Source organism: Wasmannia auropunctata, unplaced genomic scaffold (assembly GCF_000956235.1).
Source record: "Wasmannia auropunctata unplaced genomic scaffold, wasmannia.A_1.0 LD336050.1, whole genome shotgun sequence".
Lineage (NCBI taxonomy): Eukaryota > Metazoa > Arthropoda > Insecta > Hymenoptera > Formicidae > Wasmannia > Wasmannia auropunctata.
The window spans coordinates 184,370-203,787 of NW_012026840.1; the positions used below are offsets into that span (position 1 = coordinate 184,370).

The following is a 19,418-nucleotide window of genomic DNA, read 5'->3' on the forward strand; positions in this document are numbered from 1 at the left end:
ATATCCGCTGACATTGGCCGAGAGTTCCAAATCAGACACTCGGATCTTCGCCAAGTCGACCAGACTTCTCTCTTACGCCTGTTTAATTCTCTATTAATAAAACATGGTGTATTTGTTCTGTAATATAAGTACCGGTTTTAGAGATGATTATATAATTTCGAATATATAAAAAATATTTGTAAATATGCCGAAGAGGAAATAATAATGTAGATAACTTCTACTAATTTACATTACTTTTAAAACTTATTATTAAATTATGTATATCATACAAATCGACGGAATGAGAAAGGACATGTCGCATAAGAAGCACATTGTTGCGTATGTATACAATTTTTATTATACCTGCATATTTTCATAACAAGTGTATTCAAAGTACAGACATTATAAATAATCGTACAAATAAAACGCAATTAAAAAAATTGAGCTTGATATCAGAATATAAAATATGAACGATTGAAACAATTGATTAGAGATACATAAATAATTGCACCGCTTAATATTGCAGTTAATTGCTGTTTTTGAATAACTTATCATTTGTTTACATTTATGCAATACTTTTCGTCAACTCGACGAACAAATTCGTAGATATGAATGATTATATAACCATTAAAATCTATCATTGGAATGAAACAAATGAAGCATCCTGCCAATCGTGTCATAATAAATTTTTTACGTAACCTGATCTGTTATAGTTATTATAACGTGCGGGACATTCGAACTAGATATGATTTGACATGTAAATTACAGAAAAAGAGATATACGTGTGTAAATGCGTATTACAGTCTTGTATACGTCTAGGATTTTTACTGAGATGTGTAGTTACTATAACTTCCTCTAGATTTATGTACGAAAGTAGAAAAATATGTATGAGATCAACTAAAGTTCAACTTTCTGTTGGCGTGATAATTCGGCGAGATTCAGTGACTCGGCCACGTTTTATTTCACGACGCCAACAGAGAGTCGAGGGGATTGAAAAGCTAGCATACATATATAAAAGTAGATAGTAATAAAAAAAACGGAATTGATATAAAAAGCGATAATAAAGAATAGCGACTTCTCATATAATTATGATACGCTATCTAGTGTTTGCTAAACCTTTTCCGATTTTTTTTTATGTTTCGAGCATAAAATTAAATACGATTAAGTAGAATAAATGGAGCAAAGTCTCAATCACAATAGAGCTTTGATGTAAAGACGTTATTTAATATCACACGTCTTTAAAGTACTATACGGATATAAAATTTTGTGATTTTTATACTATTTTTCTTCGCTCCATTATTATACTATCTTACATTATTTTACATGTCCGTAAGACATAAGGCACATAAGTTATAGGTAATTGTAGTTTACAATGTTTTCTATCGAAGATTTTTACGTAGTAATTTCACATAATATTGTTACATTACATGTACATATTATCCATAAATGGCAACCATTGACTGGATGGATACAGTATAATTCATGAATGCAGCATAATTCATGTCATGCTCATCAGTCTTAGTTTCACTTTTAATATTAATATAAAAAACAACGTATTTAAAAAGTATTTGATAAAAATACTACAATACTTAAGAAGGTTATTCATCTATTACATTTCTGACATACTTCATATTACACTGTTACATATCAATACGATTGACTTCAAGTATTTGCATACATATTTTAAATATGTTGTTTAAAGTTAATATTAACGTTATATGTTTACTTCTTTTAAAATTATATCTGAAATGTAGTTACAGGTAACAGAATCTTTAATAACGATAACTTTGATAATATATAAGAAAAAATTTGGTATAATATATAAATACATATAAAGTAAATTAATTTTTTTCTATTAATTTTTTATATTTTAGAATTTTTTGGGAGGAAATTTATTTAAATATTATCATATATTATCAAGGAATGAAAATTTACTTACTTTTTAAAAATAACTAGTTACTGAAAAAATGTAACGTTATCATTATAGTTATTTAAAAAAAAGTAACATCGTTACCAAAAAAATAACTAATAATAATAAGTAACGAGTTACTTCCAATCACTGGTTTACTCATGTGTCTTAATTATTATTTGTTCGTTGTACGCAAGTTCAGCGTACGCAAGAATTATTAAAAATTTCTCCTAAAAACCAGCAATTATTTCTATAAATACACAACCTGTGTACAAAATTGATCTAACTTCGAAAAATGCATTAATAACCCTAATACTTGATCAAACTAATATTTACAGAGATACTGTGTCTAGTAGAAAGCACTCTAGAATTTATAAATGCTCAGATAATGCACAAGTATAGAAATGCATCTTAACATTTCAAAATATACATTTTTGGCCACTTGAAATATTTGTTTAAGATTTGACGGATGGCACAAATACATACAGTCTGTTATGCAAGAGTATGCGAGCGTTTCAGATCAGTCTCTTATTATCAATTATTGCCCGGTAATGTTTCTCTGTGTTTCTCGATAGTGGTTCAATAGCGGAGCAATAACGACATTAGGTATAAAGTTACCTAACCTAAAAATGATTTTTCAAATAATAGAAATAAGAAACTCTGATAAAATAAAAAAGCTTAAGATAATATGAGTAACCGCTCACGCAAACTCATGACAGACTGTATACAATACGATCCAGCTATTTCTTTATAATACATTTTAATAGTACTTCTGTTTCTATATATAGTAAAAAATTTTACCTTAAAAAATGTATGAAAAAGTCAGTTTTACATACGTAGAAAATTGGCGTTAATCTCTTGTTAAATGCAAGTGGCAGTAAAAGACATTGCTATAAATAGATATTTTTCATCAGCTGAGCACAAAGTGGCAATATAAAATATGTCTCCTAATATATATATCTATATATATATTTCATTAAGATGACACATTGATTCGTGCATCTCTAATAGAATCTGCGTAATTGTACCATTGTATTTGTAATCGTAATTGTCACTGTACATCAAGCCTGCAACTTTCTGTCAAAGCATTATACGTTATGGATAAACAATGCTATCATTTTTTTCTTTCAATTTTTTTTAACTTTTTTAAAGTTTTATAATCCTATATTGTAATGCAATATAGCATTCTAAATTCATTCTATAATTAGCCTAGGAAAATTGATTATAATCAATCAGTTTAAACGTATTAACAGATCCGTACATGTCAACGATAACAAATTTACTGAAATCTGGAGAGATACATACTTTTGGCTCACGATTTGGTGGTAATTCGACAACCGCTAATAATTCTGGTATTTCCGGATTTTTACCTATCTTTTTCTTCCAATATCTACTTATATTGTTAACGTGTCGGAGGTTACAGTTGTCATCTTGTAGATCAGATACACCAGCATCTACGCTTCGGCTGTTAGGTACGCATAGATTCGAAAGTGTATTCATCTCGAAGGAAGGAGTGCTTGTACTGTGGCTAATGCCCATTCGACTTCTTCTCACGTTCTTCTGCATTTTTTTCGTGTTATTCATCGCCAGAGCAACGTTCCACAAAGCTAATTCATCGCTTGTCAATGAGAATAAAATCGGCACGATTATCTCAATTGGAGCCCAATACAATTGGGTGATGGGACTAGCGTGGAAAGATAACTGAGTGACCTCCATCTGTTTTTGTCTATCGATAATCTGAAAACAAAAAAAATGGACGACATTGAATTCGTATATTTTTATAACGCATAACATTAATTGATCATGAAACACTTACAGAAATTTGTCCTGATTCAAAGCCAACGGCGATATAATCTGTATTTTTTGAAATATCACAACAAGTCGTCTTCTGTGCAAAACTATGCGTAAAACAGAATTGTATGTTTATACTGTTCCCTTCTTCATAAATATGAAATAAAGTTAAACAATGCGATTTATTCAAAATCGCCAAATAAGTTTTTTGTTTGTAAGTTGTTAAACAGCTAAATGTAACATATGAAAGCGTATCAGACATATTTCTTTCGTTTAATTGTCTCCACTTTCTATTAATCGCTGTAGCCCATGTTGTTATTATGCCACCCTGCGTTACTATTACAGCAAATTTGTTTATTATGTGAATATCATTGACGGAGTCTGTTGGAATTTCAATGCTCCGTCCGGAAGGTTGCCACATCTGTTGACATATTAATCAAAACATTTAAATTTGTTTAATATTTATAAATTTAAATAGATTAATTTCAGGGAAGTTAGTGGTAAATTGTTTATCAAGCAAAAAGGCTACATTTTGATTATCACATCCGTTATCTCGCAAAAAAATTTATAGTGGAAAAATATTATTTCACTATGGGGAAGCCAGAAACAAATTTTAAGTTAACTGGATACATAAATTATGGTCTACGTCTAATAATTAAAATTATAATTATAAATAAATTAAAAAGGAACAATTTGCAAAAAAGAAGAGAAATAAAAAGTAAAACTTAAACAAAAAATTTAATATACACACCTTCAAAATATTCTCCTGCCAAAATATCCTGTTACATTCAATAAGATTGATAATTTTTACAAACTGGATTGGCGTGTCTGATACTGCGACAAATGTTACTGTTCCAGTATTTATATCTAACAACCAAATTGTTTGATTATCTGTAACATACACCGCCATGGTTCCATCGGCGGACAATTGCAGATTCAATATTTTTCCTTCTGTATATTCATATTCTTGTATATCTTCTCCACGTGACATTATAATTTTCTTTGAAGGGCTCTCTTTGATTACAATATCCGTTGTGTCAGACGATACAATTGCGTCAAATAAACACTTCCTAGTTTAATAACAAAGAAAGTTTGTATTATATCATTTAATAAAATTAAAAAAAAAATAAAACAAATATATAGAGTATTCTTAATATTAGATCAAACTATTAGTTACCTCGGTAATTTATCTGACTCTTGTACTGGAAGTTTCCATTTATATAATGCTGTATCATCGTTTCCACATATCTGAAAGAAAATTTTATTTTATTTCAAAGATAATTTTGAATTTAATTAAATATATGTGTAATTGCAATAATAAAATAATAATACGTACAATATGATAATCTTCGTCTCTTAACCAGTAAGAATCCAAAGATTTGACGCGACTTTTGTAAACCGCGATCGGTGCATATCCGGAATAGGTATTCCATACATTTATGTAACCCTCGGAATCAGCCAAAATTATATATTCACCATCGTATGTGATAGTCGCGCATTCGTAAGTTACTGAATCCTTATCGACAAACGCTCTCGTTTGCTTGTTGAAACTATGCACACAGCCCTGACTCCACCACCATTTGACGTACATAGCTTCCTTCTTGGTAACGATCATCAACGAATTTTCACGGTTGGGTATGTAATGAAAGAAGATGACCTTTTCACATGCGGATTTCAACTGCAGATTATAACAGGCATGATATTCATAAGTGGTACAATCATTCTCTTTCTTATACAAGACGAAAGCACCGTTTGGCTCATCCATTATGTGCAGTAAGGAATGTGTCCCCGCCGTAAAAGCTATTTTCGGTATATACTGACTGTAACAAATGCATGCCATGTTACTTATTTATTCACACGTTTATCCCTAAATCGATTCATATATACATATAATTCTACTTACTATTTGGAATTTCTTTCTTCAAACATTGTATTTCCATCTCGATCCCATATCTAAAAAAAAAAGGAAAAAGAAACATTACACACATTTAAATAATATGAACAATATATCATATACATATATTCAAAATTTTATTGGCCAATAATATGTTAATAAATAAAAAGTATTTTGTTTCGTAAAAACATCTAAGATATTAAAATACCTGAATCGTCGCTTTATTAGTGCATGCAGCGATGTATTTGTCCTCGTGGCCAAATGCCATATCCAATATGGTCTCATCTCCCACTTGGAATGTCGCTAAACTATCGTCCTGATTGTTCGAGTTGGCAAGAAGGTTAGACCAGAATTTTTGTTTCTGTCGCGGACTGTCGACGGGCATTTCGTCCAAATCCTGATTACGCATTTCATCCTCAGTAAACAGATGAAATAACTTTATTATGCCAGCACTGTTTAACGATAAGAAACAATCACCATCCGAGGATACGATAACTTTTACAATAGGATATTCCTTGCTGCGACTTTGCTTAAAGACTTTTTGTTGCTTGGTTCGGGAATTCAACAATAATATTTCACCCGATCTGTTCCCTGCCAAGATCAACTCAGGATCGTCTGTGAAAGATGCTGTGCAAATGTTATCCGTCGATATTTCTTCGGTCAATGCCTTGGCATATTGAAGACTTTTATTGTGAGATAGATACAAGTACTCTCGTCTTGTCATAGCTAGATTATTTGCAGTCCGAGCGACGTAGTCTTGATGCGGGTGGTCCATCGCAATTTGAATGATATCCAAGCATTTCTTACGTTTATGTTCCACTATAACGCTTGCTTGCTCGTGAAGAAATCTTTCCAAAGCATCAACCTTTTTCACATAGTCTTGTGTATAGCCCAATGTAATGTGTTGCCTATACTTTCTCAGGTCCAGCAATAAATCATTCAAACCCGCATATATTAGTTTGGCTTGAACGAAATCGAAATTTAAATAAAGACGTGGAAATTCGTCGATCAAGTTCGCTTGCTCCAAATGATAGCCAATGTACAAGTAAATGTAATTATCATCCGGCAATTTTGAAAAATCATCGTTGCAATATTCGCGATATTTGTCAATAATGGACTCGTGCATCTGCATCAGATCGTCACGAGTTCGTCTTTTTCTGAGATGGCATAGCAATAAGTCGTGCACACCGTAGATATAGCTTTCTAAATCCTTATTCCACTTTTTTGCTGCAAGTGATTTATGGCACAAATCCAACATCATTTCTTCGACTTTAAATATGTCTTGTCCCCAAAAAATTTCTAGAGTCTAAAAATATCAAACCGATATATAATTAATGATGTGTGCGTGAAAAATTGCGCATCGAGTTAATAATAAATGTTATCATATATACCTTCGGATTTATGTTGACATCTTCACAAAAAATAACTAAGCTCTCGTAATGTTGCTTCAAAACTGGTTTTAACTGTCCAATGCATATATCAAAAATAGTTTCTTGTTTTTCCAGAAATATTCTCATTACTCTGTAACACACAATACAATAATAGCAAAATTAGTTTTAATATTCGATGCTTTATTTAGAAGTTAATATAATATATAATATTCATACTCGTTTGTTGCGTCCCTGTTCCTCAAAGATCTCAAGTAATATCTCCATCTGTCAGGACGTATTTTCATGTCTTCTTTAAATTCCTCGAATTGCGCAGCAAACATAGCTATCAGCAACGGCATTCCTTTACACTCTTCGTGTATTCTTTTTGCTTCTAAAGGTAATGCATTGACGTCTGTGTTCAATGCTTTGGCAAATAAGCCTAATGTCTCTGCTTCTGTAAATCCATCGTTCAGCTGAAAGTAACATTATTTATTATTATAAACAGTATAATAAACATATATAATTCAATACATAACAATTGTAGCGATCGTGGCGCAGAGAGTTGTGCGTCTGCTCTCTATGCCAAAAACCCGAGTTCAAATCCAACCAGAAACCATCGGATTTTAATTCGATCGCTACCTCTTGGAAAGCAATGGCAAACCATTGCCTTCCAAGAGTATATCTTGTCATAAGAACTCCTCTAATTAGTTATAAGGCCATTAAACCGGCGTTAAAACATATATCTGCGTAACGTAAATCGTAAATATAATAGGCGCACACCGCAGAAATACAATGAGGGGGTCACTGACAAGAGTAGAAGAATTCAGAAGAAATATATAAAAATAATAAGTTAAAGGCCCAATAAAACAAAATTACAAACGAAATTAAAACAAAATAACAAAATTAATAAATTTAATATGGGCTACGAATCTGAGCTAGGTATTTAATGCTCAAATGATAAGTCAATTTACATAAAATGTGTGATTGAACAAACAACATTCGAATGTAAAACGCTCAACGATGTTGCGTGTTATCTGATCTATACGTTATGGATGACACGCAAAAACGTGAAGCGTTCCACATTTAAATGTTATTTGTTTAATTCACAGATTTCATGTAAATTGACTTATTATTTGAGCATTAAATGCCTAGCTCAGGCTCGTAGCCCCTGTTTAATTTATGAAATATATAAAAATTACAAATAAAATAAAGAATATTACCTGTATTATCTGAGGTCGTTTCTTACGCAGAACATCAACATCAGCAGTGAGAACTAGAGTTTTACATTTAAACTCAAAAGTGTTAATGATCTGTTCGTCATGAACATCATCCAGAATCAGTAAAGCATTGCAATTATCCCGTTTATTAAAATAATGTTTCAAATATTGGATCAGGGACTCTCTCTCGAATGGAGTAAACGATTCAGGTTGGATTTCTAAATTTCTCACGTTATGATAGAGTGAGTTCAATTGAATTAATATCTCTTCCTCGATTGAACGATTACATGAAAATTGAATCCAATAGACCTGATTCTAAAATAAAAAAATAAACATTTTTTTAAGTAAAATGAAATTCTGACATTATGATCTTATATGTAATGTAACAAATGAAAAATATCATACAGAAAATAAATCTTTCACTAATTTCATGTCCTTGAGAGTACTGGCAACTAGACATGATTTTCCAAATCCTTTCATGCCGTGTAACGCAATGTATTCTGCAGGATTTAATCGTTGTAAAGCTACTTTTAACTGCTCAACCTGCAACATAATGCAATATATAATAAATAGTCCTTATTTTATATATTATTTAACACGGTACAATACAATGACAAATTTCAGCACTTTAAGGCTGCTGGATAGCGTGATTTGAGAACTAATATCTAATTATAAAAGCATGCGCTTAGTGTGCTTAAAATCTGCCACTAGTGCATATAAAAATGTGTGTAAATATATAATAAAAAACACTGATGAAGTTTATGTAAACTTACACAATATATGTTTCCATACGTATGCATAAAGGGGAACAGTTAAACTAAATAAGTATTAAATTTTCTTACAAGGAATTATATCTAAGACACAGAGTTACTTATCAAAAATTTTTAATAAAAGCTGATTTTTTAATTGTTTGCGTTATTAAAAAATATTGTTAAAGATTATATCAAATTTATATAGCAATAACGCAATGTGTATATTGTAACCAGAGATCTGCATGGAGGAGTAAATGAAATGTCAAATAATCGATACCTTATAGTTCATAATTTTATCTTATCATTGGAAGTACGAGCACAATTGGGAGATAAAGCTAGAATGATGAATCATTCTGTAACTTCATATCATTTGGGTAATATATGTAGAGAATTTTTACCTTTTCCTCTCTCGTCACCGTCAATGCAGAATGAGGTGGAATGGAGGGCCCAGCATAATAGTCTATTTCTCCATTGGTTTCTATTTTACAGTTACCTAACAATTTATCTATTGCATTGCTAAGCCAATCGTAGTGATGTTTCAATGATTGATGAAAGACATCGAAAGCATTTGGACCACATCTTTAAAAAAATGTTAACACAAACACTTATAATGAAATCAGTTTTTCAGTGTAAGCTGCGCATCGTTAAATAAGAATGCAAATTGTAAAAATGACTTGTGAGACATAATTGCTACTATCATTAATAAGTGCGGTAACATTAAAATAAAAAAAAATGTAAGTTTTTGCATAATATAAAATTTGTGCGAATATAACAGGTATATACAAATATACGTACTGTGGTAGTATATCTAACAAAATGCCTGCTCTTTCTTCTTTCGTAGCTCCAACATAAATGGTTTTTACATCGTCTTCTCTTAAGATATATTCATTTCTTAAGGGCTGTACAATGTCATTATCTACATCTATATCGTCAATTATTTCACTCCTCAAATGAATGAGAATCTCTCTATGTGATACTTCCATTTTTGTAATCACGGTACAAATAACTTGCAATACTTCGTAATCTCGTCAATGGAAGTTTCGACAAATTTCAGTACAATTCTGAAATAAATACTTGTTATTTTAATCAATTTTACAAGGTAATTTCAACATTTGAGAATAAATGCAACTTTCTCTAATTATCTAATTTAATCTTTTAATCGAGCATCAGAATAAAATGGTACTTTAAGATAACCGATAACTACTGCTTTTGTTTGCGATGTAAATAATTATAAAACTAATTATTTGATATTTTATATTTTAATTCACATTTGTTTTATTATATATATATACATATAGGTATATACAAATGTGAATTAAAATATAAAATATCAAATAATTAGTTTTATAATTATTTACATCGCAAACAAAAGCAGTAGTTATCGGTTATCTTAAAGTACCATTTTATTCTGATGCTCGATCATGCTCATTTTTCGTAGAGTGGATATAAAAAGAATATCGTGGAGTATCGCTAATTATCTGTAAATCATCATTTTCAGACAAAATATATAATCGCATAATTTGAAAAAATAAAAGTAATAACAAGTTAAAATAAAACTTTAACTTATAATAAATAGTCGCTGTTTCTTAAAATATTGTTTCACATGAATCCAGAATCATATAACTTAGAAAGATTACACTGAGAGTTAATTGAAAATTTATCTATAAATGGCGGATCCATTCAGCATTAGGAACATGCTTTGACGACATTTTCTTTTCTATTTTTTTGCATCACGTGATCACGAATGATTGAAATGATTCTAAAAATGACCGTCGTCCGTTAGGATAAAATGGGCTAAGACACCTTAAAAGTACCTTTCGTTTTCGATCACATGAGCAAAATTAACGCATAAATCAGGCGTCAAATTTAATCAGCGATTTATTTTGACGCTAAAAATGAGTATCGATCATCAGCATGAAAAGATATTTTTAGACTACATTCTAAATCGTTACTTTCGAGAAAAATTTTATAAAAAATTTACAATTTACGTTACGTGTGCTATAGATTTTTAGTAAAACTTTTAAAAGCAACATTTTTCTGGCACGTAGCCCTAATTTACAAGAAAACGCATTACTATCTTATCTATCGTGAAAGTGTTTAAAGAACAGAATAATATATTCGTGAGTATACAATAGAATCTTTAATCTCATTTCAGTCACTGGTAAAATTTTATCTTTATATTTCTCTTTGTTTCGCATATGAACGTGTGTCTCAAGAGAGACATACGATCGGAAAAGGAGGGAATTTGTCGTAAAATAAATTAAAAAAAATCCAGAGATATTATTGTCTACCTCTACGTTTTTGAAAAAAATTAAAAGTTATAAATTAAAAAAGTAGGAAAATTTGAAATATATTTATGCTTTTGTTAAACTTCTACGTATCTTGCGTGATTAAAAAAGATGAAAGTAAATTCGAATAATTTATTTAAGAAGTTCCTCTATTGACTTAAATTACTTTAAATCGTATTTTGAATCGAATGTACATTTATTTATTAATAATCGCTGTTGAAACAAATTCAACGATGTTGCAAGAGCATAAATTGAAGCTTAAAATGAAAAGAAAAATTAAAGCATAAATATATTATTAATTTTTCGCTTTTTATTTTTTCCTTCTTATTTAAATTATAATTTCCGATGCATTCTGTAATGCAGAAAATAGAAAATAGCGACGAGAAATATTGGGAAGGAAACTCGAAAACTTTCAAAGTTGCGACTATCTTTAATAATATTGCGAATATCGCGGACGAGTTAAACGAGTCTCAATACTCTCAATGATCTCCGAAAATCTCCGGGCCAAGCGATTCGCTCGACGGTGGAAGGACACGTAACGGATGTTTGGCTCTACTGCGTATAATAAGGCGAAGATGATCTTATCTTTTGACAATTCCTCAGCGCGTACATCGGCGCATGATCTTAAAAATAAGTATGTACGCTCATTTCTCTTTTCTTTTAACACTGTCTTTTTTTTATATATTAGCGTTCGGAATATTTGGGATATATATGTATGCGTTATATTACTCTCTTTCCTACCTTTTTGACCTCTTTCCCTCGTGCACTTCCTACATCGCCATGTTTCAGTGTTCCTTGACCGATGATCCTTTCGAGCTTCTGTTTGAGCTAGAGAACAATATCCGTGGTCGGTTCTTTCTTCCTGACCATTCTTCATCAAGCGGATACCGCTGCTTTGTTTCGCGTCTCCGTCGAGACGCGTCCCCGTTTCACACGTTTAACGATACGGACGGTTAATCGCTGACTCTTTGCGAGACGAACGGGTGCTCTTTGTTCGAAAAATCGGAGTAATCTCCCTGCCGTGGCGAGGTAACGATGATGCTATTCGTGCACGGCTTGACAAGCGACTGGGGAACAGGTACCCCTGGCCTGCACCAGGCTCCTGCTGGGCTGCTGCCCGCGCGCGAGTTTAAATCCAACGTTGCCGATGCTCGGAACGTGCGACGCTCCTGCTCCTCACTCACGTCACGCTATTGCCAGATCCCATGAGAAAATGATGCGCGTCATGCGCGATGCGCGTTGTTGACGTGACGGCGTTGACCACTGTGTCCCTCTTCCCGCCGTCTACTATCCTCTCCGACTTGACACAAAGACGCGCGATAAATGGAGCATGGCTGTCAAAGAGCGTGGAGACAATGCTGTGGCAGCGTACTCGCGATGGGACAATGTTGGCCGTTTAATTTACAAAACCACTCGCACTCCTCAAACAACACATATCCCCCGAGAATAAACCACCACAGTCACCAGTCAGCCAGTCATGGCAAACATGGCTGGATGGACGCGGGCGGTGGGGGTGATAGAGAACGCCAGTGCCGCACTCTGCCGTGGTGGTGTGGCACTAGAGACGATCGAGAGGCATTCGACTGACCAACCGAATCTCGGCAGTTGGTACATAAATAAGAAACGATCATCGACTAGAAGAATAGTAAAAAGATTCTAATTGCTCAAATACAATGTATATTTCCTAATTTAATTACTATAATTTTTTGGGGACAAATTTAGGACTTTTTTTAAATGTCAATTGAAAAGAATGTGACATGCTGTAAATAAAACACGAGCGTTATGTACTGGGGATTTAATAATGTATTTAAATAATAATTGTACCACTTTTATCTTGAAATGTATGTGAATCCTGACGAATATTTTAATGTTATATCAGTTTGTTAGTAAATATTTTATTACAATATTTAAACTACGTTATATCAGAAAATCGGAGACCCTTCGAATGTACAATCCGATATGGTCTAGTGGTTAGGATACCTGGCTCTCACCCAGGAGGCTCGGGTTCGATTCCCGGTATCGGAATTTATTTTTGTCGTCAATTATTTTCATAACCGCACAATCGATAATAAATTTTTGAACGCCAAGTAATTTCGAGCTCTCGCAAATTTTAACTTTAACTATAAAAAAAAATTAAAAGATTTAATACGACGGGCAAAAATTTAACCCAGCGATGGCCGGGAATCGAACCCGGATCAACTGCTTGGAAGGCAACTATGCTGACCATTACACCACCATCGCAGATGCGAGTTGAGTGCATTTAGAACCAATGCACGATACTTAATTCAATATGACGATGGAATAAATCGAAATAAAAAAAAAGAACGTACTTGCAAATATCGAGAATTCAAATTAACTGCTTGAAAAAAAAAGCCTATGACGGTCTCTAATATACACGGCTATAAAACTTTTATGCGCTTACCAACATATGGCAGTGCAATGACAGTCGATACGTCATACCGAGCTGTCACGTCCGCTCTACGTATAAAGTTCACGAAAAGAAAAATCAAAAAAGAAACCCCTGCGATGGCCGGGAATCGAACCCGGATCAACTGCTTGGAAGGCAACTATGCTAACCATTACACCACCATCGCAGTTGGAAAACAACTCCCATACGCGTGTACACCTAATCGAAGAAAGGCAATTGATTCGTATATCCTTTCTCTTCGGACGATATAATTAATAGTTTTGTTCTCTATAACTTCGTGTACTTTCTACCTTTCTTCTTTTTTTGTTCAACATTTAATTACATAATTTCATTTTTTCATATACTTTTATATATTTTTTTCATTTTTTTCATATTTTTAATGCAGGAGCAGTACAACGTATTGCAATCGTAAGGAACAGACCTATAATGTTTGCAGACTATATCTATAGGAGATAAAAAAGATTCCAATTTTGATGAATCTTTTATAACATGGTTGTTAAAATGTTAATACACAAATAAATTTTATTCGACAAAAATAAAACATAATTTTAATAGACGATATAAAATTTGTTAAAGATTATTGAGGACAAAGCACGAATCAAACGCGATACAAATGCAATCATTAGAAAACGATATTGACTACTGAGTTTTATAAACTTTTTTTAAAAATACAAACATATAATATAATTTTAATAGACGACATAAACTTTGTTAAAGATTATTGAGGACAAAGCACGAATCAAACGCGATACAAATGCAATCATTAGAAAACGATATTGACTACTGAGTTTTATATTACAAAATAAATGAGCGTGTATACTATCGATTTCATATACCATTATCTACTTTATAGACTCACTCACATTATGTTCACTAAACGGACAGAAATAATCGCTTATCTCGCTTATCTAAATTCCAAATATCGGTCTCACACATTATCGGTGCGTTGCCCGGCTACCGAGATAAAACAAAATCTTTAACAAAATCTTAAACGCGCACAAAATAAAAATACTTTTCGCTTTTTTATCTGATGACACACATCGCCCCGGAGACGTGTAATTCCGTTTAAAATAACTCGTTCGTCATTTATTTCTAATATAGTAATTTCTAATAGCAAAAGCCCGTGTATGTCGCTTTCAGAGTTTAAAATACTCTGATAATTTCGGACTGCACGACACATAAAATTCGTATGTAGGTAATAATTTGCTCGCAAAGTCGATATCAATCACCGCGCCACTCAGTCTGCGGCAATTTAATCGACATCCAGTCATCCGGGATACGAGATCGTTTCCCCCGAACGATTTTTCATATATACGGCGATATAACCGCCGAATGCACCGGCCGGGATAATGAACGCACGCGGCGCATTGTTTTCCGCTCGCCAATTAAACAGCATTACCAGTCCGAAATGATGGGCTCGCCAATTAAGCAGCATTATCCGGCCCCGCGGAAACGAGGCGCCCCTCGGCCCCCCATAAAGCCGCCGGCCAACCTTTATCTGCGAAAATTAAAAAACTTTAGACGCTATAAACTCGGATGTATTGTGCACGCTCGGACGCGCGTACTTACGTGCGATTTGCGAGGTAGATCGAATGATTATAAAGCTCGCCCTCAACAATCGACGCTGCCACTTGCGAGGATAACCTTAAATAAATTCAACAAAATACGGCAATGAAACCGCTCGGAATGGAAAATTCTATACAGAAATGACGTAAGGTCTGTAGATCCGAGATTTGCGAGCGTTATGTAATAGCTCGACGTGTGATCGACGTGCACGCTTATTACTGTTATCCAAATTATCTCACTGACTACTCTACATGATTTCGTGTGCGTGCAACGTATATAGGGCATCATAATCGATTTTACTATTGAACAGCTGATAACGTAGATCGCAGTACTAGATCGCGAGTCGCTCCCGGCGTCGCGTGTCGCGTGCGTCGTAATCGCTTGCGTACGGAAATTGACTGTAAATCGCGAATCGACAAGGTAGTTCGACGGCAGAAGGATGGAGCAGCCGAGGAAGGGCCCGAGAACGAGTCCGAGGATCTCCCGACGCCGTGGAAGTCGTCGCGGACGCCGGCCAAACTTTCGCCAAACGGGACGGAGCGGGGTTAGGTTTTTCGGCAATCAACGCGAACACGCGATTTCGTGTACTTAGCATGCAGCGGACAGTGCAGGGCGGTGCATGTAATCAATTTTACTATTGAGCAGTTGGCACACTGCAATAGATCGCGAGTCGCTTCCGGCGTCGCCGCGTCGCGTCGTATCGATTACGTTTGAAAATTGATTGTAAATCGCGAATCGACAAGGTAGTTCGTCGGCAGAAGGATGGAACAGCCGAGGATGAGCCCGAGGACGGACCCGAAGACGAATCCGAGGATCTCCCGACGCCGTGGAAGTCGTCGCGGACGCCAAACTTTCGCGAGACGAGACGGAGCGGGCTCGGTTTCTCGCGGCGTCGCGTCGTGTCGCTTGCGTACGGAAATTGATTGAAAAATGGCGAATCGACAAGGTAGTTCGTCGTCAAAAGAATGGAGCAACCGAGGATGGAGCAGCCGAGGATCTCCCGACGCCGTGGAAGTCGTCATCGACAGCGATCAAATTTTCGCGAATCGACAAGATAGTTTGTCGTCAAAAGAATGGAGCAATCGAGGATGGAGCAACCGAGAATGGAGCAGCCGAGGATCTCCCGACGCCGTGGAAGTCGTCGCCGATGGCGATCAAATTTTCGCGAATCGACAAGGTAGTTCTTCGTCAAAAGAATGGAGCATCCGAGGATGGAGCAACCGAGGATGGAGCAGCCGAGGATCTCCCGACGCCGTGGAAGTCGTCGCGGACGGCGATCAAATTTTCGCGAAACGGGACGAGCGCCGCGGAGCATCGCGTTTCGGGAATCGCGTGAACGTAGCGTGGCGTCGGGTCGCAAGTGTCGCGTTTCGGGAATCGCGTGAACGTAGCGTCGCGTCCATTGCGTTCGTCGCGTCGCGAGTGTATATGTGTGTGTGTGTGAGACGTTTCGATGGATAATGACTTTGTGGATATTCAAGACGTCTACGAGACGAGGACGACCGTCGAGCTGATGGCGATCGAGGGAGGAAAGGAGACATTTTCCGATTTTCGGCCAAGAAGCCAATATGGTGAGTCAAATGAAGTATCTTGATATGACAATCTCTCCGTGCGATTTATATTTCGACGAGAAATAAAAATAGAATAACTCAGGATAAGTTACTTAGATTAAGTAAAATTAATTACAGTGTTCGATCATTATTTCATTCAAGGATTATAGCTCAATTTATAATATGCGATAATCTTAATTCTTTCACGTTAAATTGGAAAGTTTCAAGGAAGGCGAAGATTTCAAATAGCACTCGTGGAAATTTTCTCTCTTAAATATTTTTATTTTGCATTTTAGTGAACAGACTGAATTTCGATTTTTTAATCATACCTAGTATTTTTTTTTAATAAAATGTCTTTGAAAAATATTTTTATCAGAATCGTAAAATTATTTATAAATAATTAAATTTTAAAATTATTGAAAACTGATGTCTGCGTATAAAAATGTAGCATATAATCCTAGAATGATTTTTATTACGGTACATATTCTCAAGCTAGCACGTAATTTTTTTCTGTAATCAAAGAAAAAGATGATCGAATCGATGAAAAGCTGACGGTATTATCTACTTAAACAGATATCAATAATTAATTAAAAATCACACTCTTCATTTAATCTTTATTTGAAAGCTTGATGCGCACAATTTCTTGGCGCCTCTCAATTTTTTACTACAGATTACTTGATTTCAATCACAGATAGATTAGATTTGTACTTCTGAGTAACTCGACTCCGATTAATATTCCGCACAATTAAAAAACACAATTCCTCCTCGCGCAGGAGCGGCACAAAGGAACAGGAAACTATACATCCGGGCGAAGATAAACGATAAGATAAGCGCGTTGATTACGCTCAATCTTGCGATTAATCACTCTATATTTTATCATCCAAAGAAATCAAAAAGCGCGTCGTCGGGTAGATTGGTAGCGCGCGGCGCGCGAAAGCAAATTACGGAAAGTCCGCGAATGAAACAATCAGCGATAATATCATATCCCGGAGTCTCGGGGCGTTAGTTAGATATCGCTGTCATCGTTAATAATGAACTAATGACAGGGAATGGGGGGGGGTCATTTAAGGGGTTCCTTCCCCCCTCTCCCTTCCGCCGTAACGTGCGCGCGGGTCTCGCCGAATTAGGCCTGATAGAAATTGCGCTGATAAAAGCAGATAAAAGAGCGTTAAGATATCCACGCCGTTTCACTTCGGCCTTATCCTTTAATTATAAAAAGAGATCTCATTAGAAAAATGCGCGGGTTACGCCGCGTATTACGCGCCGCTGCGCGCAATCACCTCCACGGATGCGCATTATCTGCGGATTTGCATATCGCGTGCGTGTATGCACGTGTGCAGCGGGGGACGCCTGAGTGCAGGCGCCGCCGCCGTCGCCGTCGGGGCCCCACCGAGTGTTTGTACAAAGAATTACAGAGTACCGACGCGATCTCTCTGCGCCTTCACTCTAATTGCCGACCACCAAAAATTTACGTTCTTTCCGCGTGCGTTACATACTCAAAATTGCCGGTGGCGCCGATGTCCTGTCCCCGCGTGATTTCCCCGCCGCGTGTACATGCGAGATATTGCGTATAACGTTTCGATAACGGGAAAAGGCGCGCGATATAGCTGACGAACTGCGGAGTATCCCGTTTTTTTTGTGCCTCTGCAGATAGCAAGTTTTCTCGTAAATCTGTAGTCGAGCTTTGCAAAAGAAAACCAAAAGTTTTTTTCTGAAATTATCTTCTCTGAAAGTGAATCAATGGAATTGCCACTGATTTCCAGTGATGTATGTCATTTTCTAGTGGCACTTAGAACGGTGATAAACAGTGAGTTCGATGTTTTTTTTTAGCGATGATAATATACTGATTCAAACAGTGAATATCACTGAAAGACAATATATGAATTTCAGTTCTTAAAATTGTTTGACAGTGAAGCTCACTGTCTTTCAGTGATATTCACTGTTTGAATCAATATATTATCAATATATTATCAATGAAAAAACGTTGAAATCGCACTCACTGATCAACAACTCTAATTATAAGTATGCCACTGGAAAATGTATATTATATACTGCCAATCACTGGTGGAATTCCACTGATTCACTTTTAGAGATTGTAGATTTCACGATTAGGTTTAAAAAATAGCACTTCTCAGATTCTTTTCCCGAATCAAAGATCTAGAAAGATGTATTTCTTGATATATTGGAGCACGATAAAAAAAATTAGCATCTATCTTCATTATATCTTATCTTCATTTTAATCTTTTAATATTTAATTCGATACTTGCCGAGGGTGAAGTTGAAGACGTTACTGCATGTTTTTGCAAAACATCGTCGTTCCTATACGGGACTGCAGTAACTTGATATCATCCCTTCTTTATTTTCTCGCGTAAATTTGTTTCCCACCGGAGCGAGATTACTCGAACTCGTAGTACCTTGCCCTCCCCCCCCCGCCCTTTTTTTCCTTCGTTACTCGCAAGTTCGCCCGATAGTTCGTTCCCCGCGCTCTACTTTCGACAACTTTCAGGAAGTTGGTTCCCCGTTTCGAGCGTTATTTATTCCTGTTCTGTTTGCGCTCTGTCTGAGACGTATTCCGTATTCTACGCGAGGAAAACGACGGAGAGAGATTCGTAATAAGGCGGGGGATGGCTCGTTGAATAAAACAAAAGAAGAAATAATAGTTTCGACGAGATAG

General features: G+C 35.3%; 1 protein-coding gene and 3 non-coding genes across 6 annotated transcripts; 1 reads left to right on the plus strand and 3 right to left on the minus strand.

Annotated features, from left to right (window-relative positions):
- Positions 1-1,959: 1,959 nt before the first annotated feature.
- LOC105451514 (apoptotic protease-activating factor 1-like) lies at positions 1,960-12,700 on the minus strand. 3 transcript variants are annotated; one of them, XM_011692005.1, is made up of 14 exons: positions 11,942-12,700; positions 9,708-9,973; positions 9,311-9,491; positions 8,566-8,703; positions 8,164-8,475; positions 7,181-7,416; positions 6,965-7,094; positions 5,782-6,879; positions 5,583-5,632; positions 5,016-5,499; positions 4,857-4,927; positions 4,431-4,749; positions 3,705-4,100; positions 1,960-3,625 (listed from the first exon to the last, which is right to left on the minus strand). In XM_011692005.1, exons 2-14 carry the CDS (start codon positions 9,893-9,895, stop codon positions 3,098-3,100), a joined length of 4,131 nt encoding a protein of 1,376 aa, XP_011690307.1. In that variant the 5' UTR covers positions 9,896-9,973; positions 11,942-12,700; the 3' UTR covers positions 1,960-3,097. The 3 variants fall into 3 exon arrangements, with proteins under 3 accessions (XP_011690307.1, XP_011690309.1, XP_011690308.1); XM_011692007.1 differs by lacking the exons at positions 9,311-9,491; positions 11,942-12,700 and having other exon boundaries at positions 9,708-9,793; XM_011692006.1 differs by lacking the exons at positions 9,311-9,491; positions 9,708-9,973; positions 11,942-12,700 and adding an exon at positions 8,934-9,209.
- Positions 12,701-13,153: 453 nt separating this feature from the next.
- Trnae-cuc lies at positions 13,154-13,225 on the plus strand. Its single transcript has one exon. It is a non-coding gene; the product is annotated as a tRNA-Glu (tRNA).
- A 144-nt stretch (positions 13,226-13,369) lies between these two features.
- Positions 13,370-13,441, minus strand: Trnag-ucc. Its single transcript has one exon. It is a non-coding gene; the product is annotated as a tRNA-Gly (tRNA).
- A 281-nt stretch (positions 13,442-13,722) lies between these two features.
- Trnag-ucc lies at positions 13,723-13,794 on the minus strand. Its single transcript has one exon. It is a non-coding gene; the product is annotated as a tRNA-Gly (tRNA).
- Positions 13,795-19,418: the final 5,624 nt, after the last annotated feature.